Raw genomic sequence first — 23798 nt, forward strand, 5'->3', positions numbered from 1 at the left:
GGGCTCATGTCACTGCTCTGTCCGAGGCTGTATTAACATTCGTTATCTTAATGTATGCTAAAAGAGCATAATAAATGTGATCTATGGACTGCCACTTCTTGTCCAACTAATATGACCTTTACCTGTGATTTGTATGTACCATAACCACAGCACTGACAGTTCTTCCAGAAAATATGTATTTTAAATGTGTAGATTTTGTGTTGATGGATTGTATTATTTATTTGTAAATGGTTTCACATAAGTCGGCATTAGCTGCTATTGATACCATGTAATGTCGCCTTATTGAAGTTGTAGCTTGTAGCTCAGAATCAGTTTATCCACTACCATCACCAGTTTAGTTTTTCTTTGTAGTTGCACAACGATTAGCGCAAAAAGCCAAGCTAACAGTATACCTCCCAGCAACTCTTAAAGCTAACCGGTGCATTGTTCCAAGTCCCTGCCTTGCCTTAGTGTTCCAGTGAATTTGTTAATAATCATTTTTAAACAGAGTTGGTGACTGATAAAATGGGGTTGTCTACATCTCTTCTACATTTGCTCGAAGTATGGGATTTAGACGCTCTCTCTGTATGCTTCCGCCACTGTCTTTCTGCCTACAACATTTGCCGATTCAGTAGTGTGATCTTTTCTCTTTGCGTACAACTGCATCAAGAGATTCATTCCAATCAGAAGACCAATGCCAATCATAGTATTGATTTCTACAAACTAGATTACCGTTTTGTTTTATGAACTCATCAATCAATGTTGATTTTTGGGTCACCAATCCTGGAAACCAATACAAGGTTAGATAATTACTAACAAGGAATGGGTTTCGGGCTCTTGTAGGAAAGCTCTGTAGAAACCAAGCTTTGGCCTCAAATGAAGCACTGGAACTCTACATCTCTGGCATTTTGGCGCTGCGAACCGTAAGCTCAAGTTCCCCAATAATGCATTTCCCTGAACTATAAGCACTATAAAAGCAAGAAGAATGGATGGATCATCTGCAAATGCTATTAAACCGGAGAGATTTTGAGTGAAATGGAGGGAAAGGCAGAAATAGGACTTCTGCAACCCCAGCGTTTCTGACCCTTTATGGTGTTTTGTCACCTGTGATCGTCTCCTGTGGAGTTATGAGGCACAGGAATGGCTGCAGTATGAGATCATGAAGCCAGTGTCTGCTGCTGAAGTAATATTTCTGCTTTATGTGCCCTTGGGGATGTTGCACTCTCATCTAGTGCGTTGTCGCCTGTGAAAGCGAGCTCACTGTGTCTCGGCTCTGCTTTGCGGAACCCCATAGGACTGCTATCCTAATCACAAAGGATTGGCTGTTTGTCGTACTGACCTTCAACCCTGAGCAGGGCAGCTAAACCATTTTAAAATCTGGACTTTGTCTCCATTGTGCAGAAATGCAGGTCTGCCGCCGATTTTGAAAATCATAAATATCCCTCAGAAGTTCGGAGCATACAGCTACACTAATGAAAATAGGCCCTTATCTGATCCCTTGATACTAGGGTCGTAAACAGCCTGTGGAATTCAGAGGTACTCAAAATCTGAGGATACGTGAGGGATACTCGTGGGTCACGGCCAATTTTAAAAACACCAGTCACGTGTAGGAAGCATTTTTCAGCAACGGAAATCTGTCAAGTGATATGACCTACACATGATGGCAGGTGTCATTATTCCAATAGCATTATTGCAATGTTCAGCTGGTTAGTAAATGTTCACCAGTTTGAGAAAGCTTCATTGGATGTCTTTCAGAAATCCATTAATCACAATGGAGAGCCAGTATTTCTACGTTCCTTGTTATCCCTCATACAGTTTTATATTTATCTGTGGCACAAGCACAACAACCTATGTCTATGGCTACCCTGCTTTGGAACTAGGAATGTGAAACTGGAGATTGGTCAGCCATCAATGGCCATGGGCACTGAGCTCAAATTTGAAAGATTTCTGCCCTATAGCCTCAGAGAAACTGACTCAACACTTCTCTTTTCACTTCACAGTAGTGCTGAGTGATTAGTGCTATTTGAAGTCAATTCGGTTTCCATTCGATTATTAAAAAATAATCACGCTTTTCACTTTTGATTATTTGGGTTGAATGCTGTAACACAGAATAAAACAATGTGCATGATTGTAGTGACGGCCCATTGCTGCTTATCACTTATTAACCATCATTTATTCACATGACCTTAAGAAAATATTTCAGTTGTTGTGTTTGTTCGTTTTATTTGATGACTTATTTGATTCCAAGTCATCATCATTTCTATAGAGCTGCTGCCTATGCTGTCTGACAATCACTGTTTTGTAGTTCTTTTAAGTACAGTACCTTCGTAAAGTATTCAGACCCCTTCACTTTTTCCCAATTTTGTTACGTTACAGCCTTTATTCTAAAGTTGATTAAATTGTTTTTCCTTTCCTCGAAAGTGAGCTCAGTTGCATCCTGTGTCCACTGACCATCCTTGAGATGTTTCTACAACTTGATTGGAGTCCACCTGTGGCAAATTCAATTGATTTGGAAAGGCACACACCTGTCTATATAAGGTCCCACAGTTTACAGCGCAAAACCAAGCCATGAGGTCGAAGACATTTTCAGTAGAGCCCCGAGACAGGATTGTGTCGAGGCACAGATCTGGGGAAGGGTACCAAAAAAATACTGCAGCATTGGAAGTTCTCCAAGAACACAGTGGTCTCTATCATTCTTAAATGGAAGAAGTTTGGAACCACCTAGACTCTTCCTAGTGCTGGCTGCCTGGCCAAACTGAGTAATTGGGGGAGAAGGGCCTTGGTCAGAAAGGCGACCAAGAACTCAATGGTCACTTTGGGTGAGCTCCAGAGTTCCTCTGGTGGAGTGCTGCAGAGATGGTTGTCCTTCTGGAAGGTTCTCACATTTCCAATCAGGCATTTAGGGTAGAGTGGCCAGATGGAAGCCACTACTCAGTAAATGGCACATGACAGCCTGCTTGGAGTTTGCCAAAAGGCACCTAAAGGCCTCCCAGACCATGAGAAACAAGATTCTCTGGTCTGATGAAATCAAGATGGAACTCTTTGGCCTGAATACCAAGTGTCACATCTGAAGGAAACATGGCACCATCCCTACAGTGAAGCATGGTGGTGGCAGCATCATACTGTGAGAGTGTTTTTCAGCGGCAGGAACTGGGAGAGTAGTCAAGATCGAGGGAATGATGAACGGAGCAAAGTATAGAGAGATCCTTGATGAAAACCTGCTCCAGAGCGCTCAGGACCTCAGACTGGGGCGAAGGTTCACCTTCCAACAGGACTACGACCATGAGCACGCAACAAAGACAACGCAGGAGTGGCTATGGGACAAGTCTCGGAATGTCCTTATAGTGGCCCAGCCAGAGCCCAGACTTGAACCCGATCTAACATCTCCGGAGACACCTGAAAATAGCTGTGCAGCAACGCTCCCCATCCAACCTGACAGAGCTTGAGAGGATCTGCAAAAAAGAATGGGAGAAACTCCCCAAAAACAAGCATGTGCCGAGCATGTAGTGTCACCCAAGAAGACTCTAGGATGTAATCACTGCGAAAAGTGCATCAACAAAGTACTGAGTAAAGGACCTGAATACTTATGTAAATGTGATATTTCCTGTTTATAAAAAAAATAATAAAAAAGACCAAAAACCTGTTTTCTTTGTCATTATGGGGTGTAGATTGAAGAGAGAAAAAACAATTCAATCAATGTGAGAATAATTTTAACGAAATGTGGAAAAAGTCAAGGGGTCTGAATACTTTCATGAATGCTCTATACCAACTATCAATCACTTAGATCATGTGAAGCAACAGCTGCTCTCTATATCCCCTCACAATCACACGTTCTTCTGTCTCTTCAGTAGCAGGCATAAAAGAAACAGACCAGACAAATAGATGCACAATGGATTATGGTAATTGCAGTTAATTACCACGTTTTGTGTGCTAAACTATGTAGAATATTGGCCACATCTCCCTACTACATTGCACAGTTCTGTCTGGATCTAATGTATCAACAAAAAATAACATTGTGAGCATTGAAATCTCATAAAATAAACAAACAAAATGGAGTTCAAATAATTTAACCAATTTAGGTCAAGTTAATTTTATAAAAATAACCGAAATGTTGGTTAATCACTCGGCATTACTTCACAGAACATTACAAATAGGCACCTATACCTCAACCGCATAAACTTAGTCTTTGGAGAAATGCCATGAAACGCTGTAATACAACTTTGATTTGAAGTCTGTGGATTACGCAAGCTAGTTAATAAATTAGACTCCTGATTTCAGCATATGTACATAGTAGTGCCTCCAAACCACATAAAAGGCCAAGTGGGTATAGCAGGACTGGATCATGCATTTCCAGAAAGATCCCCGAGACAAGCAGCCACCCGCATCCCCAGACACTTGCAATGCTCACCCTGTCTGACCCTGTGACAAGGCTTTAATAACTCCTAACTGGGTCACAGCCCACAGCCTTGTGATTCTATACATTACTTAAAGACGTAACCGTAACTTTTATACGGTCATGAGGATAACTGTTATGATACTGATAATGACAAATATATGCATTTCACAAGGGTAAGTGTCCATTTGGGTTATGGCGACGGCGGCCATTTTGTATGCCCGTAACGCTCGCTTGGCATCCGATGCGGTGAAGAGGAAAATGATTAATTGAGCCAATTGAGCTGGTGGGTGATCAGACGAGCTGGATGGGTAGAGCCAGAGATTTTTGGGAGTTTGGCCAGGATCACAGGATGGAGATGAGGGGGCGGGGTGGTGATGGCAAACACACCCCCCCCCCCCCCCTGCGCCTCTGCAATAAGCGCCCCCACCATCAGCCGAAACAAATTGTTTTAAAAAATGAAATTTGAAAAAGAGGAAGATCTCATAGTCTTGTGTGAAGTTGAGTCAGAAGGAGGTGAAGAATTTCCCTGTCTTCTCCCTCAAAGTCTCTCTCTTTCTCGCTCTCTCTCTCACCCTGGATAAAAGATGTGGTGCCACCAGCGTGTTGGGGACGGTGAGGTGCAGGAGTTGCATCAGCCAAATTAATTGTCATGATGCAGATCATGCGTGAAATGAGCTGCAGATTCCACTGTGTGGTTGCAAATGGTCTTATTACTATTGTACCCCACCATCTGGCATTTGTCCTGTTTGGTCAACTCTCCAAACCAGTTATGCCAAGCAGCATTGGTAGACCGATTGTGCAGACATATTGACGTTAAGGTGTCTCGATGTGGTGGATTTTTGGGGTGCCCCCCCCCCCCCCCCCCAAAAAAAAGAGGCGGACATTTTGGCGTGTGTGCTCTGATCTGATCGACAGGCAGCAGTGGCGTGCGCATAAAGAAAATGGTGTGTGTCGGTGGGGGGATGGGTGATGGGGGGAATTAAGGGTTGGCATTATGTCAGGGTAGCGTGTCAGAGCGCTCATCTTTTTTCTGCTCAATCTTCCTCTATCTGCCTACCCATCCCCTACCTCTCTTCCCCACACATACACACACACACACACACACACACACACACACACTTTTTTTTAGATAAGGGTAGTGTAATGAAAATGCATTCCAAAAATAAAAAATAAAGCCAGTTGTGTGGGTCAGTACCTTCAGTACCTTCGAGGGGCCCCCAGAAAGTAAGTATGTGTGTTTTATTTTTACAACTACGGGGAGAGGGATTTTTTTTTTACTTTTTGGGGGGGAAGGGTGCAGGAGAAGGGAGGGGTCGCTTATGCACACTTCTTTGTGGTGTGGCACAGCTGTAGTAGAATGCCGAAGAGGAGGGGGAGGGTGGATGAAGGGGGTTACAAAAGAGTGCCTTATGTTGGCATGGCCTGTTAATTCCCTGTGTGCTGAATTTTTGGGGTAGGAGGCCCCTCTTGCCCTCCGTCTCCTCACTGTCACTGTGGTCCGACTATGCTACTTGTAACAACCACTGTGTGTGTGTGTGTGTGCATTGCTGTGGAATCCCTCTGGATCAATGGCAACGTGAGGTGAGGAACTCTATACAGAGAGAAGGGTGGGGGTTAAAGGAAAAATTGCGATTTGGGGTAAAGGGGATGATGTTCTTTTCTCAAATTGTCTCTCCTCCCTCTCTCGCTCTCCCTCTCGTACAGTCTCTTTCTTTCTTTTCGATTCCCTTAGCTGCTGCTGCATTGGCTGGCAAAGTGCCCAAAGCTTTGAGTCTGACATGGAGTGCGCGTGTGCAGGAGGGAGGGGGAGCTGGGGGGGGGCGTGGCAGAGGTTGAGCGCAGGGGTGTTCGTTTTAGGCGGAAGGATAAGGGGGAGAGGGTTGTTGGGTAGAAAGAGTCTGGTTTGTGTAGCAGCTGACTGAAACAGTCATTATATTATGTAAAGGCGGACGGGGGCACTGTGGGGGGGGGGGGGGGGGGGGGGAGACTGACGTGCACCACAGTAGCCACTCTGATTGGCTCGGGCCAGTGCCATTGTTGGCCATGCACGTGCTTGTGCTTTCCTTTTTCCCTTCTTCTTCCTCTGTCTCTTATTAGAGGTGGGTGGCTTGGCATGGAGGTTGCAAGGGTGTTTATTTATTTTTTTACGCGAAATGGAGACTGTGATTCGCATCATGCCTTTGAGGCATCCAAAATGAAACCAGGTGAATGTGCACTTGCATTGCCCCGGCATTCCCTGAGTCCCTATTATTGAGGAGGGGATAGTAGGTTATCATTAAAGATTCCACTTTTTTTTAAGGAACTGCTTCAGATCTGGAGATGATAATATTGAGATGTAACAGAATGACAGGCTGAATGGATTTAATGGTGCCAGACAGAAGAATAAGATAATGCTATAGATGAGGGGGAATGATAAAACGACACCACAAGGAATAATCCGCTATCAGGGAAGTGATAAAGTGATTAAAAGGGGCCAATTAAATCTCTATTTGAATTCCAATTGAGGAGGCTCTCGTTACATGACATTTTTGTAGAGTTAGATGTTGTGCCCTTGGGATTAATTAGTGATGGTTCCTGTACAATGTTGCAAGTGAACTACTATTGCTGATGGCTCAGTCTTACAAAGGTCAGTTCAAAGCAGGTGTTTGCGTACTGTGACCCTTTGAGGGACAAATAAATCTAACGAGATTCAGTGTTGAAGTTGAGAACATTTTGGACTCTAACTTGTAGAAAAGAGTCTCTGCGCTCTTCGAACAATGCACATTTCAGTCATTTAATGTGCTAAGCTTTTGGTCTTACAAAGACCTTTGTCAGAGTATCTGATTGTCTCTAATAGTTTAAAACAGAATGGGACTGTATTGAGAAGCCAGATAAACAGACTTTCCCTTGAGGCGCTTGTCCTCTACATTGCCCTTCACTTGGCGAGTGTGGTCCGAGAGTTGTGTGTTCAGGAGCTCAGATCCAGATCCTTTTTGTAACACAGTTCGATGTCTGACTCCATGTTTGTAGGTAAATGTGATTTGGAAACAGCCCCATGCATAGATGAGACTCTCATCTATGCTTTGGAAGGTTCTTTGTGATAAAGTTATTCTATTTTGGCAGTTGGGATCCATTTGTCTTTGAGACCATTTAACATCTGGACATGACTTTACTGGTGGTGGAGTCTTTCTTCGCTTTCAAGTTTTGTGAGACTCATTTGAACCAGGATTGACACCTTGGTGCTAAAGCAATAGGCAAAAAACGGAATACTTCACAAGAAAGGAGACTGTTGGAATGCATTGTGAGGACCGAGGATTCATTGGAACACAGCCGCCAGTCTTTGGTGGAAGTCTGCTCGCTGTTGACTTTCGGTCAGAGGTCCTTTGGTGTATCTGGAGACTGTGTTTTTCGTACCGTACCTCGTCAAACGCCTCCATCTCTGTGAGGTCAGATGCGAATCAGACCCCATCAGTCAACATGGCTGAACACAGAGCAGTTAGTCTAGCAGCCTCCGTGCCTGTCACCAAGGGGAATAAGGTCAGAGCGTCAGTGGTAACACTGTACCATAATAATGCTACTGTATAACTTATAGGCCCTGAAGCATTCCCCTGTGAAAAGGTATTATTTTTCATTTACATAACAGAACTGGAAGGGTAACAGTTACGACACACATGGACTCCTGTTGTGATGGGGAAGCGTCATATGACGGAACACCTGCATTGAGGTGGTATGTGTGACTACAGACGAGGCATCACCCATGGTGCTACTACTACAGCACTGTTTGACTGTTGGTGCAGTGCACTCATATATGCATCACTGAAGGCCTCCTCTGTTATTAAGAATGAGCTCGGCTCTCCGCGCGCATTGTCTGAATACGAATCTAGATAGTTTCTTAATTGGGATGGTTTTTCATCAGATGCTGTCTATCTGCAATGGAAATCCATACAGATATGCTGCCAGGGAAAACCTAGATTTTTTTTGTTGTTGTAGAAAATCCGGGAAATACCTGAAGATTTCTAACTTAGCCAGCCATACATCCATAGATGTAAATGTACTCCGCAGGGTGTCACCAACATCTTGTGCTTTTGATCTGCAGGTGTTTATTTTCTGCATGTCTTTTGCTGCTTTTTAACGTCAATCTTGTGTTTTGTCTACTTGTAGACAGCGGAGAGGTTTTTGTAAGTTCATTTCTGAATTGTGTGCTTCCTCTCTATGCAGAGCAAGATTTCTAGGAACCAATGCAGACGTCAGAGCACTCACTGTGCAGTGCAACACCTGATAGTAATGCACTTAATCTCAGGCTTGCTGTCTATGCTGACTGGAATACAAATGTATTGGGCAGATAGGGAGTTGCCAGTAGACAAAAGCTGACGCACACTGTCTAGTGCGTCTGTCCTCGGGCCATCCATAGCCCACCCAGGCGAGCGTAACCTAGTGTGACTAGCACGCGCACACACATGATCATTTAGATCACTTGTACGTGACATGGTCAAACCCGAACAGACTCTGTATGTGTGCACACAATTTAACTCAGGGGCACTTGAACGCGTATGACGTCATGCTCATATGTTCTCCACCCCACATTGAACATCCACTATCTAGTGTGATCTGGATTGAAACTGGCCTCTGATAAATGTTTCTTCCTATGTGGATATTATTGGACCTTTCTTTGGAATCTAGATTGTACGGCTGTACTGTAACGGTACAGACCTAGGGCTCCTTTCGCGTGATTTTTAAAGATGAATGTGCAAAACGTAAAATCTGATATTGTTGCCTTATTCAGTGAACGTGCAATTACTGTGTCTGTGTTTTGAGGCTTTTTGCACTTCCAGCTTGCATTCCTGACGCAGGCTTTTGATTGGACCAAATGCTCAGTCAGCCTACTTATAGCAATCAGTCACATGACAAAGCCGTGTTTGTGAGAGGTCATTGGTTGCCACCCAACCAAAGTCTTCCTCACTGGCGTGATCCACATAGTAGGGAAAGGGGGATACCTAGTCAGTTGTACAACTGAATGCCTAGATCTGAAATATGTCTTCCGCATTTATCCCAACCCCTTTGAATCAGCGAGGTGCGGGGGGGCTGCCTTAATCGACATCCACGTCTAACTGCTTTGCTCAGGGGCAGAACAACAGATTTTTACCATGTCAGCTCGTGAATTTGATCCAGCAACCTTTCGGTTACTGGCCTAAACCCCACACAATGGAATTCATCAAGCATCCCCTAAAGCAGGGTTCCCCAACTAGCAGCCCGTGGGCTGAATTTGGCTCAAGGGTGATTTTATTTGGGCCCCCAAGTTTTCTGAGCAAAAACATTTTATTTGTTATTGTTGGACCTAAAAGACTCTTAAAAACACCAGCAAATCTGCTCCATGTGATTTTAATTTTGGGAATCTGCCCCAAAATATTCCCACTCATAATAAAGAGAGATGTGATCGTATACAAATCTAAGCAAGGTTGGAAATTGTTTTAGTCAAATATTCTATCTGTTTGGCTTCTTGCGGCCAATTTGCAGTCTACAAATGATTTGTAATTATTTTCTGACCCCATGACCATCCCCTCAATAAAAAATCAGCCCGCGGCTGAATCTAGTTGATGATCCCTGCCCTAAAGTCTTGAACAACAATGTAGGTTACTTTAAAATGCCAGATCAATGTTTAACACACTTTTGTTTTATTTGTGTGTTCCTTCTCATGCATTCATTTGGTGAATAGGAACTTGTTTTAATATGACGACATGAATAACCGTCATCCACTTATTAACGTAATTGTCACTTAAGTCACTGGTCAATGCACCTGATGTCATCTCGTGATGTTGTGAAATAAGAATACCCCCATTCACTCAAGGTGAAAGAGTTCACTTTCAGACTCACAGATTCACCGAAGAGGATGAGAACTCTGTAGGCTTTCAGATATATATAAAATAAAATAAATCCCTCCTTTGAAAGAATCAAACATGTTGACTTTAAGGGGTGAATATTAGTGCTATCAAGCGGTGAATATGACTGGTATCATCTAAATGTAATGCTTGTGTAATTAGTTAATTCGATGCTGTCAGGGAGTTGCCTGATTGAGTAGTTAATCAGTGGGCGGTCAGGAAACTAGCAATCCCACACTCTCAATTTTACACGCACGCACGCACACAGAAAGAACAACTAAGCCTCTATTTTCACTATAAAATACATAGCTGCAGGGTGAGACTGTTCGTTTTGATGTGTTATCTTCACATAGGCTCACTCTCAACCATGGTTCATAAGTATCTGTGAAATGCTTTAAAATATCTGGTTGAATTGATTTAAATTGCATTGAATTGAACATCATGTTCCTCCCTCCCTTCCTTAGTTTTCAGGATGGAGCGGATGTCTGAGGAGGCGCTGAGGCTGAACCTGCTCAAGCGGGGCCTGGAGACGTCCGAGGAGCGTGAAGAGGCCCTGGCCAAGCGCCTCAAGATGGAGGGCCACGAGGCTATGGAGCGCCTCAAGATGCTAGCCTTGCTCAAGCGCAAGGACCTGGCCGCGTTGGAAGGGGCGGCAGCGGTGGCTGCCGGATCCCTGGACGGCAGCAAAGGGGGGCCGGGGGGGAGCCGCCACCACCACCACCACCAAAGTATGCTGGCAGGCGCAGCGGCGGCCTATGAGGAGAAGATGAACGGGAGGCTGGGGGGCCACGGAGGCCCCAGCAAGAATGGCAAGGAGAACATGGTGGACGAACCAGTGGACTTCAGCGCCAGAAGAGGGTAAGAAGCATGATTAAAATGGACGTAGGACAGGTGATTTGTGGGTAATTGCAGATTGAAATGAGTTGTTCAGAAGATGTAGACTTTGGAAGTGTATTTAGTTGGCACGTAAGGCCGATTTTTACAAACCAAAACACCTTATACATGTACAATGCATATTGTTGTAACCTGTTTAGTATTGTGTAGCTCTATGTAGTGCTAAACAGAGTACACCATTCATCCTCTGTTAGTCATCATTCGTCGCTGATCGTGCTCTCTCCCACCTCCAGCGACGTGGACCGCGAGCGACACACTCCGTCCCCGGACGTGATCATCCTGTCGGACAACGAGGCTTCCAGTCCCAGAGGAACGCCCCACCCCGGAGAGAGGCTGCACCAGGCCAACCTGGAGATCTTCAAGGTACGTTGTCACCACTTAGCCTGTGTGGTCTAGCGGTTAGAGCCACTGACCCCAGAGTCTGTGTGGGTTCAAATTTGACCCACTGCCCACATAGTCACACTCCTCCAACCTTTCCTGTCAGTCCTGTCAGCCCTTCACTGTCTTATGCATAAACAAGTGAGTGTGTACCATATGTGTTCTAGGGGAAGAATGGCGACGAGCGACAGCAGATGATCAAGGCTCTGAGGGAAGAGCTGCGTCTGGAGGAGGCCCGTCTGGTGCTGCTCAAGAAGCTTCGGCAGAGCCAGATCCAGAAGGAGAACGTTGTGCAGAAGGTTAGTATCAGCATTGACACCGATTCCATATTTCATTTTCAATTCAGAAAGTAGATTGATATATCGTTATAGAAAATGTCAAATGAGACCCAGCGCCCTAGTATGTGACAATATACTGGTGTTTGAATTCCTTAGCCAACTACGTCACTTTACGTTGGATAATCAACAGGTAACAAATCAAAAAGGGTGTCAAATATTCTAATGGCTACTGTATCTCACAAAATACAGGCTAAATGCCACTCTTGCTTGAGTGTATAGCCACCTAAACAGCCTGATACTAGTACAACCTCTACTCACGGTGTAAATGTGAACGGCCCCTCAGGTAGCAGTGTTACCCAAGGCCCCTATTTGAGGTAGTAGTGAAACTGTGCTGATACACAGACTAAACATCTCAATGTCAGAGCAGGAGTAAACATAGCATAGATCTGTTATAGGGTATCAGTGATGTTATTGTGTGTGGTTTGTGTCTCTGTTTGAAAGAGGGTGTGTGTGCCACATTCTTCTGCCAGACCTGACCTTAATATTTATATGTTGTATCATAACTTATAATATATTGCAGCAATTGATTTATCATCTTTATATAGTTCTCTATTGTATTTTATTGTTGTTTTTAAATTCAAGCTATTCTATTCCAACCAATCCAGGTACCTGTGGTCCAGAATAGCCCCTCTTCGGTGCAGCCGTCCCCCATCCACAGTTCACAGGGGATGGGAAAGCTGCCGGTGCGCCCTGGCATGCACACCCCGGAGCCCCAGAACCTCCGCACTGCACAGGTGTGTGTGTGTGTGCGTGTGTCTTTGTTTATTGCAGTGATTTTGGCAGTAGCCTGACTGGAACACAACCTGCACCCCTGGTCTTGAGTCAAACCTGCTATCCACAGCTCCAAAAGCATTATTTCTCCTTCAGTTGGAACGTCTTGTAATGCATTACATACCATCGCTGTAGGATCAATACTGTATGCTAATTTCTGTGTGCATGCTTCGGCAAAACTATTTCACTACTCTTTGGATCATGTTTGTGTTTTGAAAAGCATATGGTTCCTGGTTAGGGTGATATCTTACATCTATATATGGAAGACAGTGCTTTGAGCCATGATCCCTTGAATTGGACTGGGTTGGTCAGGTCAGCTGTTTATGTAAGCAGTTCACATTGACTGTCTGAACTGTGATAAGGCCACGTAACTATCTATTGCCCTCTAGTGACAACAAACGGTACAACATATACCCATTATGTTGGTGGCTGACTGGCTCCCTGTATTTCAATGGCACACTCAGTGTAGCAAATGTGGATTCCTGGTCAATTCATTTGTGGAATTAATTCAAACGTATCCACATTTAATTGTTACCCTGTCATGGTTCTCCCCATTTTATTAACCCTCTCTTCTCTCTATCACTTTCTCACCTTTTTCTGTCCCTCTTCCTCCATCCCTGTTGGACATTCCTTCTCTTAATTTCCTCTAACCTTTCCTTTCCTCTCTCCACAGGGTCACACAGTCATCAGGTCGGGGGCCAATGCCTCCCTGCCCCCGATGATGATGTCCCAGAGGGTCATCGCCCCCAACCCGTCCCATCTGCAGGGCCAGAGAATGCCCTCCAAGTCTGGCATGAGCCGCTCTAGCACGGGCAGCATGAGCAACGTCAGCTACCAGCAGGTATGGTGCTCTCTACGTTTCAGCGAACTCCGGTTGCATTTCGACTCTCTATTCTTCACCCATGAGTATCCACTCAGTCACTCCACCTCCTGCATTTAAAAGCATTGGATCAGTGCAAGCATGGCTGGAGGAAGTTTCCACCATATTCCTTGTACCACTACATTCATTGAGAATGTGTAATAGTCATAAAGACCACCCAGAGGACCATTCTGTGTGAATAATAGCAATCACTTCAACTTGTCTCACGGTCTTTCCGCTGTGCGGTCTTTTCCCCTGTGTGTTGAACGCACCACAGGCCACTAGCCAGCAGGTGACGGCGTCCCAGCGTTCAGGCTCCTCTGCAATCTACATGAACTTGGCCCACATGCAGGCGGCGGCTGGTGGCGTGGCCGGTGTGGGGATGGGCAGCGGCGGGATGGGCGCTGTTAGCCCTTCCACCATGTCGAGCGGCACAGGTGGCGGCGGCAGCTCCGGCGTGAGTTCCCTGGCGGACCAGGCCAGCAGCCAGGCGGCAGCCAAGCTGGCCTTGCGCAAACAGCTGGAGAAGACCCTGCTGGAGATCCCGCCGCCCAAGCCACCAGCCCCACTCCTGCACTTCCTGCCGTCGGCGGCCAACAGCGAGTTCATCTACATGGTGGGCCTGGAGGAGGTGGTGCAGAGCGTCATCGACAGCCAGGGTGAGCCACTGCACAGGCACCGCTCCAAATCTCACTGCATCCCAAATAACTACTCATTATATGATCAAGATTATTGATTCTGTGCCTCAATGTGCTTAAAGTAACTGTCCAGTGAAAATCTAACTTTTAATATTCTGTTAATTTATTCCCAAATAATGTTAACTCATCCTATACTCATATTTGTGGCAAAAGCATAAATTGGTGGGGGAAAAAAACACTTAAACCCCAACTCAAACTTGTATCTCAAATAGACTGTTTAAAAATGTTTTGGGTTTTTTCTCCTGAGGATGAGCTCGTTAATCACTGGTCTACTCGCATGCATATTTGTAATGACCGGTATACGCCCACACCATTCTTAATTAAATTTGGAAGGAAACTATTTTGCTCATATTGTAATTAATTATAGGTAATATTTCATAGAAATCTGGAAAACCTTGACAATGACTTTTTAAACTAACCCCCTCAAACAAGTTCATTTAAGAACCAAAACCTGTAATAATTGCCTCTTTCCTGCCTTTCATCAGGTAAGCTGCGGGGGGCGCTGTCACGCATGGAGCCCTTCTTCTGCGCCCAGTGCAGGATCGACTTCACCCCACACTGGAAGCAGGAGAAAGGCGGGCGTATCCTCTGCGAGCAGTGCATGACGTCCAATCAGAAGAAGGCCCTGAAGGCGGAGCACACCAATAGGCTGAAGAACGCATTCGTCAAGGCCCTGCAGCAGGAGCAGGTCAGCTGTTTAATAAAGCATGGATTAAAGAGATACACAACAGGCTTTACAGCAGGGTTAGGTCAAATATACTAGTATGCAGGAATGTTACAAACTACATGTGTTTTAATGATAAGTACGTTTTGTGGCTGACCTCTTTTGACAGCTGTCAGAGGGTGTGACCTTATTATGTTCTAGTACCCTGAGCTGTCGGCGTGGACCAATTGACTTTTTCCACTTGACCACTGACATGCTCTGACTGTTGAAATCTTTCTACAGTAGTGTGTGCGGCTGTCCTTTTGTACTTGAATTTCTTGTCTGTTTCTCTCCCTGTCCCAACATTTTCTTCCCATCTGTTGTTCATTGTCTCAACCCTTATCTCTCGCTCTCCGCATGTTTAACAGGAGATTGAGCAAAGGCTCCAGCAGCAGGCGGCCCTCTCCCCCAGCACGGCTCCGACTGTTCCCAACGTCGGCAAGGCTGAGACCATGATCCGACATCACGCCCTGCGTCAGGTAACGGGCCTACACTAAGAAACCTTAGTGACAAACCTTTATTTGTTGGTTGTCGTCAGACCTCAAAAGTTGTCCATTTTTTTTATATTGAAATGAGTCCTTGGCCCACCCCAATCTGTTGCGTAGATCCAGCTATATGCTTCAATCAACCATCTATAGGCCCCATTTAAATCTGGGGTGTGTCTGTAGCTTGCAGCGTTTGTAGACTGTAGTCTTGGCACAATATCATATTATATTTTAAATCGTTATGTTACCAAAACCATTTTGGTTGGACCGACATATCTGGAGGTCACTGATTTTCTAACCCTCTGCTCCCTCAGGCTCCCCAGCCTCAGGCCTCCATGCAGCGGGGTCTCTCCAGCTCGGCGAGGGGCGTCCTCTCCAACTTCGCCCAGGCCTCCCAGCTCTCCGTGGCCAGCGGCCTGCTGGGGATGACGGGGAAGCAGCGCTGTGGAGGTGGTGGTGGCGGAACTAGTGGCGGCGGTGGCAGCAGTCGGATCCAGCATGATGGCCGCCGCCAGATCTACAACATCCCCGGTGGGTTTTTGAGAACCCCTTATGGTAACACTTCACTTAGGCCTAAAAGCCTGCAGATATAATGCCATTACATGTTAGAAGTCTGGTCCCTTCTGTATATACAATACATTTGGAAAGTATTCAGACCCCTTGACTTTTTCCAAGTTTTGTTACATTACAGCCTTATTCTAAAATTAATTTTAAAAATGTGTCTGTCAATCTACACACAATGCCCCATAATGACAGGGTTTTTAGACATTTTTGCTCATTTACATTGAACAAAATATCACATTTTAAATAAGTATTCAGACCCTTTACTCTGTACTTTGTTGAAGCATCTTTGGCATTGATTACAGCCTCCAGTCTTCTTGAATTTTAATGCTACAAGCTTGGCACACCTTTTTTGGAGAGTTTCTCCTGTTCTTCTCTGCAGATCATCTTAAGCTCTGTCAGGTTGGATGGGGAGCGTCGCTGCACAGCTATTTTCAGGTCTTTCCAGAGGAGATAGATCGGGTTCAAGTCCGGGCTCTGGTTGGACCACTCAAGGACATTCCGAGACTTGTCCTGAAGCCACTCCTGCATTGTCTTGGCTGTGCTTAGGGTCGTTGTCCTGTTGGAAGGTGAACCTTCGCCACGTCTGAGGTCCTGAACGCTCTGGAGCAGGTTTTCATCAAGGACATGTCTGTACTTTGCTCCGTTCATCATTTCCTCGATCCTGACTAGTCTCCGAGTCCCTGCCGCTGAAAAGCATCCCTACAGCATGATGCTGCCACCACCATGCTTTACCTTAGGGGTGGTGCCAGGTTTCCTCCAGATGTGACGCTTGGCCTTCAGGCCAAAGAGTTCAATCTTGTTTTCATCAGACCAGAGAATCTTGTTTCTCATGGTCTGAGAGTCCTTTAGGTTCTCCAAGCGGGCTGTCATGTGCCTTTTACGGAAGAGTGGCTTCCGTGGTCCTTCTGCAAGGTTATCTCATCACCACAGAGGAACTCTGGAGCTTTGTCAGTGACCACTGGGTTCTTGGTCATCACACTGACCAAGGCCCTTCTCCCCCGATTGCTCAGTTTGGCTGGGAGGCCAGCTCTAGGAACAGTCTTGGGGGTTCCAAACTTCTTCTATTTAAGAATTATGTAGGCCACTGTCTTCTTGGGAACCTTCAATGCTGCAGAACTGTTTTGGTACTCTTCCTCAGATCTGCGCCTCGACACAATCCTGTCTCTGAGCTCTACGGACAATTCCTTCGACCTCATGGCTTGGTTTTTGCTCTGACATGCACTGTCAACTGTGGGACCTTATATAGACAGGTGTGTGCTTTTCCAAATCATGTCCAATGCATTGTATTTACCACAGATGGACTCCAAGTTGTAGAAACATCTCAAGGATCATCAATGGAAACCGGATGCACCTGAGCTTAACTTCGAGTCTCCTAACAAATGGTCTGAATTTCGCTTTGTCATTATGGGGTATTGTGTGTAGATTAATGAGGAAATGTTTTTATTTAATCCATCCATTTTAAAATAAGACTGTAACGTAAAAACAAATGTGGAGAAAGTCTGAAATCTTTCCGAATGGTCTGTATATATAATTGGTCCCGTGTGGCTTGGTGCTTGCAAATGTCAGTGTTGTGGGTTTGATTCCCACGGGGGACCAGTATGAAAAAGTACAAAAATGTTTGTAATTCTGTAAGTCTCTCTGGATAAGAGAGTCTGCTAAATGATTCAAATGTAATAAGCATGTGTTATAATGTGTTATTATAATAAGTTATGTTTCTCTATGTAGCAAATTTGAAACATTTTAAACTGCTCCCAAATGGCTTTTTAATTTAGTCACGATCATGAGATAATTATGATAATATGGGGGTAATATGTGCTTATGACAAGTCTTAAAATGTATTATAAAAGCATTATAATGCATTTTACTTGAAGGTGTTGTCCAAATGGTTAGCATTCAAAGTAAGAGTGAGACACGATGGGCTTTACACATTTTTGCAAAGATAGCCATACAGAGAGCATACATTTTAAAAAAGTATTATTGTAATAAAAATTGTCATACCTATGATTGTCTAACAAACATCTAATCTCAGGTCAGGTGGACAGCAGGGTTGGGGTTAATTAAACAATTTACATTCTATATAATTAAATTCCCTCTCTCTGAAAATTTGATTTTATTCAATTAAAATTCCAGGTCAGTCTTTGAATTCAGAGGGAATTCAAACCCTCTCAATTCCAATGTTAGGTTATTCAAAATAACAATAATTCCACAAATTCCAATTAAATTCCCTCAGGCTGATCATGTCACTGTTCAGACAGCCTAGCTATACTGGACATATAGAAATCCAAGTTGAAATCATTTGTGAACAAATCCTGCAGTAAATTTTTTTGTATTGAGTGCATTAACTGTGAAATGTACAAATATATTAAATTCAATTCCAAATATTTGTTTTACAATTTCAATTGAATTAAAAAATGTGTACAGTCAAATTCCATAATTTGAAGATTGTTGAAATTGTAATTGAATTCAACGTAAATTAATTGAAGTTTTACATTGGCGATTCAAATTAAATTGGAATTTACCTGATCCCTGGTGGACAAAACAGACACAGCAGACTCTGGAACGTTTTGTTAATTACATTGGCGTGTCAAATTAAATTGGAATTTACCCGATCCCTGGTGGACAACAGACACAGCAGACTCTGGAACATTTTGTTAATTTTTAAATATGTTTTATTATTAAATGTGTTCCTCTTTCTTCCTCTCTCTCTTTTTCCTCTGTGTTTCTTCCTGTCCTTTTAACTTCCCTTTCCTTGTTCATTCTCTCAACCTCTTGTTTGAACTCTCTCGGTCTCTTTCTCTCCTTCTCTATTATTCTTGATCTCTCTCTCTCTCTCTCTCTCGCTCTCTCGCTCGCTCTCTCTCTTGCTCTCTCTCTTGCTCTCTCTCTTGCTCTCTCTCTCTCTCTTGCTTTCTCCTTCTCTCCCAGGGTTGAACATTGCCTACCTGAACCAAGGAGGGGTCGGGGCCAACAAAGGCTCCAGCTTAGCGGACCGCCAGAGGGAGTACCTGTTGGACATGATCCCGCCACGCTCCATATCACAGTCCATCAACGGACAGAAATGAACCCCCCCTTGTCCCCACCCTCCCAATCCCCACCCCAAGGGCCACCTTCAACACCCCCCCGCCACCATGCCCTCACAAAAAAAACTTGACCACCTCCCCCACCCCATTGCATGCAGTGCCTGTCCGTGTGCCTACCTAAACTAACCCATGAGAAACGACACAATCAGCCTGAGAAACGACACAATCAGCCAGACAAAAGACAACCAAACTGTCAGTGCATCTTCTCGACTTTCTTACTATAGCAAAAATTAATGCGAAGACTCAAATAATTTGTACTACTATTATTACTGTTGTTACTATTATTATTATTATGATTATTGTTACAGCTTCAGTTACTTATTAAGCTTTTCTATTGTTATTCTACGTAGAGCGCCTCACTTTCAATTCATACCCTTACTTTGATTTATTTTGGGGGGAGGTAGGGGGTACTGTTGCAGGGTTGCTTTAGGATATCTTTGTTTTTCTTTTCACATATAATTGTATTTTAGTTCCTCCCCTGCTACACTCCATATGTGCGGTTCTTTAATTTAAGATTTTTAAAGCATCAAAAGAGATGGGCATACCGCTATGTAAGAGAGAGATCATGCGGAATGAACCGGATCCACCTGGACACTGGTCCAATGACTGACTGCCCTGCTTTGAGTGGACCAGCAAAGATAATGGATCATAACCAGGAAGCACTATTAATATTTTTGTTTGACACAGTATTAATGGGAGCAAGGACAGGATCCACAAAGTGCGCACTAAAGTGTGGATAAATAGATAAACAAATCAATTAAATAAGCACAGGAAAGTACACCGGTGTTTGCGGAGAGAAAAAAATACATGCCGTGTCACCAGTGGCCTGCAGAGAGGAGGAGCGTGGCAGCCATTTTGGAGTCTGGTGTATCGTCCCATCTCGGTGCTCGGCACTGGCCTGAAAATGGGGTCATGAAAGCTGCACCCAACATCCCTCATTGCCCCTCAATGCCTCAAGTCCAGAGACTTCAATCCTTTCTAAACCCAACTTCCTTGTGGTACTGTGAGGGAAATGGTGAGGACTCGAGCTGGCGGTGGCACGTTTTTAGTTTTCTTGTTGTTGGGTTTCTTGATTGTCGTTTTTCGTTTTTTGCGGCGTCTCTAGAAAAGGCTGCGTATCTCAGAGGTACTTGCCCCAGGAGACGATAATTATCAAAAAATTGTGAACAGATTGAAACTATTCAAATATCTATATGGATTATGTATCGATGACAAGCTTGAGAGAAAGGAGACTGATATGGATTTATCTTTAAAATGGGAAAGACGTGGATCAATCATCGTGTTCAGGCAATGCACACGAGATGCCTCATTCTCGAGGAGCACTTTTCTTATTATGAATAAAATAAAGAAATTAAAAAAAACGTTTGAAAAAGAGAATAAGAATGTTACAATTCACAGGTCCCCCAAGGTGCGGATGTCATCTGATTGTCTACAAGAGAGTCGGGAGAGACCATTGTCCAGAGTGTTCATGTGGACTTTATCAGATGACTTTCAATTGGTTAACCCTCTTACTCTTTTCAATGATTTGAACAAGTTTGTTAACACTGGCAGTGACAAGTGATTTTTGTCCATTTTTTGCCCCCCATTGACCTTTGGGACGTCGGTCATATGAGCACGGTCTCACACGCCTGTCAACACTTACCACTGCCACGTACATTTCACCAGCAGCACTTTCTGTGTTTGTTTTTCCGTTTGGTTTTGAAGTCCTGTAGACTCGCTAAGCCAAGTTTGCTACAGGTCATAAAATACATTTTAAAGCAGTGTTCAGTCAATGTGCAGTATTTCTCAGAGGTAGACCAAGCAGATCTTCAATTCATTTTGGGTTTGTCTGGCTGGCATAGGAACTAAGTATTTACATGTAGAAGCTATGAGGGGTTTATGGCTAGTGTTGGGAAGATCAGACAGGACTTTTAGTTTGTGCTAGGTTCAAGGTCACAGGTTTCAGTCTTTATTTCAGGCGTTTTAAAGGATTGTTGAATTATTTACTGCTGTAACTGCTATAAACCATATTTTCAATTTTACCTCTCACTGTATCAGGAATTTAGGTCAACTGTTGAATGACATAGAAAATGTGCATCTGTAGGCCAATGGCTCAACAGCGTATTATGTCAGTATCTGGTCAAGTAGGTTGTAGAATCAGGGGTTAGGGCACATCACCATCCTGATGGCCATAGAAAGACTTAAGTAAAGCCAAAGGACCATGGAAAGATCCATGGCAACACTGCAATAATATTGGCACTTAAAAATATCTCACCTGTATTGTTCACTGGCCTCAAAGAGTTGTGGAATTTGGGGTTTGTCATCCTCTTACACACTGACAACCTGTAAGGTTTGGCTGAGAGATTATGGCATTACAAACACTGTTTGAGTGGAAGCTTTGAGGAGCTGAACCAATCAAGATGGATTCTTTGAAATGGAGTAATCAACTGATTGGATCAATCTCATGATAGGTAACACTCTACTATCATTAGGTGTGCACAGTTTAGCAGGCCTGACATGACAGGTTTACATTAAATTGGTTACAAGCTCTGCACACTAGATACAGATTTTGTGTATCAAGTGAAGTGCACTCATGCAGTGGCCTATGAAATCTCAAGTCCCCTTTCCTAGTTCTCGTAAGTTATTTATACTGAACACACACCAAGTCATTTATGAAACTACCTTTTGGTTTGATTGGCAGGTGCAATATATAGATGTGAATGGAAGTTTATACATTCAGAAGAGATTTGTTTTAGTTGCTTATAGAATTGTCAATCAATTCCCTCTTTTGTGGTTGGTTAGAATAGGATGTCATTACTTTTTTTTTATTATATCGGGGTACATTTTCTTTCCCATCCCCTCATATGTTTGATTCGGCTGTCTCATTTTTCTATATCCTTTTGCTATGAAGCTGGACTTGTATATTGAAGCTCCTTTCTCTCTTGTTCTCTCTTGCAGACTAATAGACACATCCACACACCTTTTGTAATTTCAACCACAATCTTTTTTTGAAATGTCAACTGTTTTAGGGTTTTTAAATGTCCTATTTCTGATGTCTCAATTAAGTATTTTTGTTTTGTTTGTTATGTTTTACGTTTTCAAGAAAAAAATCAAATTTAATCAAACATTTTATTGACTGAAATAAAAATTACATGATATTTGCTATGTCAGAACTAATAATGACTTAATGTACATAAGCTTTTTTTTCTCACTTCGATAAAAAAATAAATGGTATATTGTGTAGAAAAGCAAACAAAAAGCCATGAATATAGTGAAAGTTGTCATTTTGTTTTGTGATCACTGTGTATTATTGTGTAACAAATGTGCAAAATGTATGGGATTATTATTATTCTTTCTTTTAGACACATTTTATCCCTGAATGTATGTTTTTTTTTTATATATATATATATATAAAAAAAATGTTGTAGTGTTTGCCGGAAAAGTGATCATTGTTCTGATAGTTTGAATCCATTCCACAGGCTTTGAGCTTGAAGAATGTCAGGTTCACGTATGTTTGTTGTATGTATGTTCTATTAGAAACTCAACACTGTTCAGTGTATTTCTTACTTTGGATGAACCCATGCAGACTTAATTTGTGAGGACGTGGCATGATCAAACCACTGACAGACAGTATTACCCCGGAGGAGTCATCAAATCCACAGATCTCACTCCGAAACAGCTCTCTGTGTTTTGTTGATTTCAATTTCTGTATTGAACTACAGGGCTAACCATGTCTGAAATGACAGGTATAAAAATTACATTTCCTTTTCTTTCTTCCATATGAATATGAAAATATACTCATGTTTTCCATTGGAAAATATAAATTGAATTAAAGTAAAATGTTTTTATTTGTTTTTACCTTTTTAAAATCTAATGTACTAGGAGCTGTTGGAGATGAGAGAAATCTTGCCCTTATCACCTTTGTTCTGGTCAACATTTGTTTTGGGGGAATTATCATGTAGTTTCAAACTGACAATATTCAAACTGACTCCCATATAAATGAGTTCAAGAATAGGGTTATGTCTAAAACATTCTAAGGCAGATAAAGCTGCCCATCAAGACAGTGTCGTAGTTATGGGGTGTACTAATTGGGATGTTATTCTTATGGAGGATTGATCACATTTCCTGGCTAAACAAATGTATTATGTTATTTTATTGGTATCCTTTAATGTACTCTTGGCATATTAGTTATTGTTAGAAATACAGGGAACTTTTGAAGGGGGGGTGTATTCATTGCAAATAATTTTCTACATTTTCAAGTGAATATGCTGAAGTTTTTCTTTTATACATGTAAAATGAACTGCAATTCCTCCGTTTAAACATTGCATAATGTTGATGTTGTAAATTACATTTGTGAGAAAAGAAATGTCATGGAGTCATTATCAATCTGTATCAATTGAATGGACATCTGGGGAATGGGTGAAAAGAGAATTCATTTTTATCCTAGAAAAGAAATCCCTTTTTGTTTTTTATTTCAAATATAAATCCTGACCTTTTGCACATACTTGATATTTAACTGTCTTCAAAGAAAAAATAAAATAAAAAATATTAATGCTGTTTGAATACTGCCAGTTGATTAATAACGATTATGCATTGACTGAAAAAATAAGCTAATTTTGGAGGAAATAACTTTGTAATATTTATCTCTTGCAAGCTATGTTTAATAAAGGATGGAACGATTTACTTCTGGATTTTATGACTTGTTTTCTACAAAAACATTTGTTTTCCTGTGAAGTCTATAGGGGTAGATGTGTAAAGTAATAATTTGGCATTTACATGCCATTTAAGAGGCTAACCTTTTCAGCAACACAAGCACAAA

General features: G+C 42.9%; 1 protein-coding gene across 2 annotated transcripts in view; it reads left to right on the plus strand.

Moving 5' to 3' along the window:
• The window catches only part of LOC110488225 (transcriptional repressor p66-beta), a 42328-nt gene extending 18670 nt beyond the window's left edge, over positions 1 to 23658 (plus strand). Inside the window, exons 2-11 of one of the 2 annotated variants that reach the window (XM_021560360.3) lie at positions 10695 to 11088; positions 11358 to 11487; positions 11670 to 11801; positions 12446 to 12574; positions 13285 to 13452; positions 13748 to 14129; positions 14654 to 14856; positions 15240 to 15350; positions 15671 to 15911; positions 18846 to 23658. In XM_021560360.3, coding sequence (XP_021416035.3) covers positions 10703 to 11088; positions 11358 to 11487; positions 11670 to 11801; positions 12446 to 12574; positions 13285 to 13452; positions 13748 to 14129; positions 14654 to 14856; positions 15240 to 15350; positions 15671 to 15911; positions 18846 to 18982 — 2019 coding nt within the window. In that variant the 5' untranslated portion in view covers positions 10695 to 10702 and the 3' untranslated portion in view covers positions 18983 to 23658. The remainder of the gene's footprint in view (positions 1 to 10694; positions 11089 to 11357; positions 11488 to 11669; positions 11802 to 12445; positions 12575 to 13284; positions 13453 to 13747; positions 14130 to 14653; positions 14857 to 15239; positions 15351 to 15670; positions 15912 to 18845) is intronic. The other variant, XM_021560361.3, reaches the window with a different exon arrangement.
• The last annotated feature ends 140 nt before the right edge of the window (positions 23659 to 23798 follow it).

Source organism: Oncorhynchus mykiss, chromosome 30 (assembly GCF_057628025.1).
Source record: "Oncorhynchus mykiss isolate SJ-2025 chromosome 30, ASM5762802v1, whole genome shotgun sequence".
Classification (NCBI taxonomy): domain Eukaryota; kingdom Metazoa; phylum Chordata; class Actinopteri; order Salmoniformes; family Salmonidae; genus Oncorhynchus; species Oncorhynchus mykiss.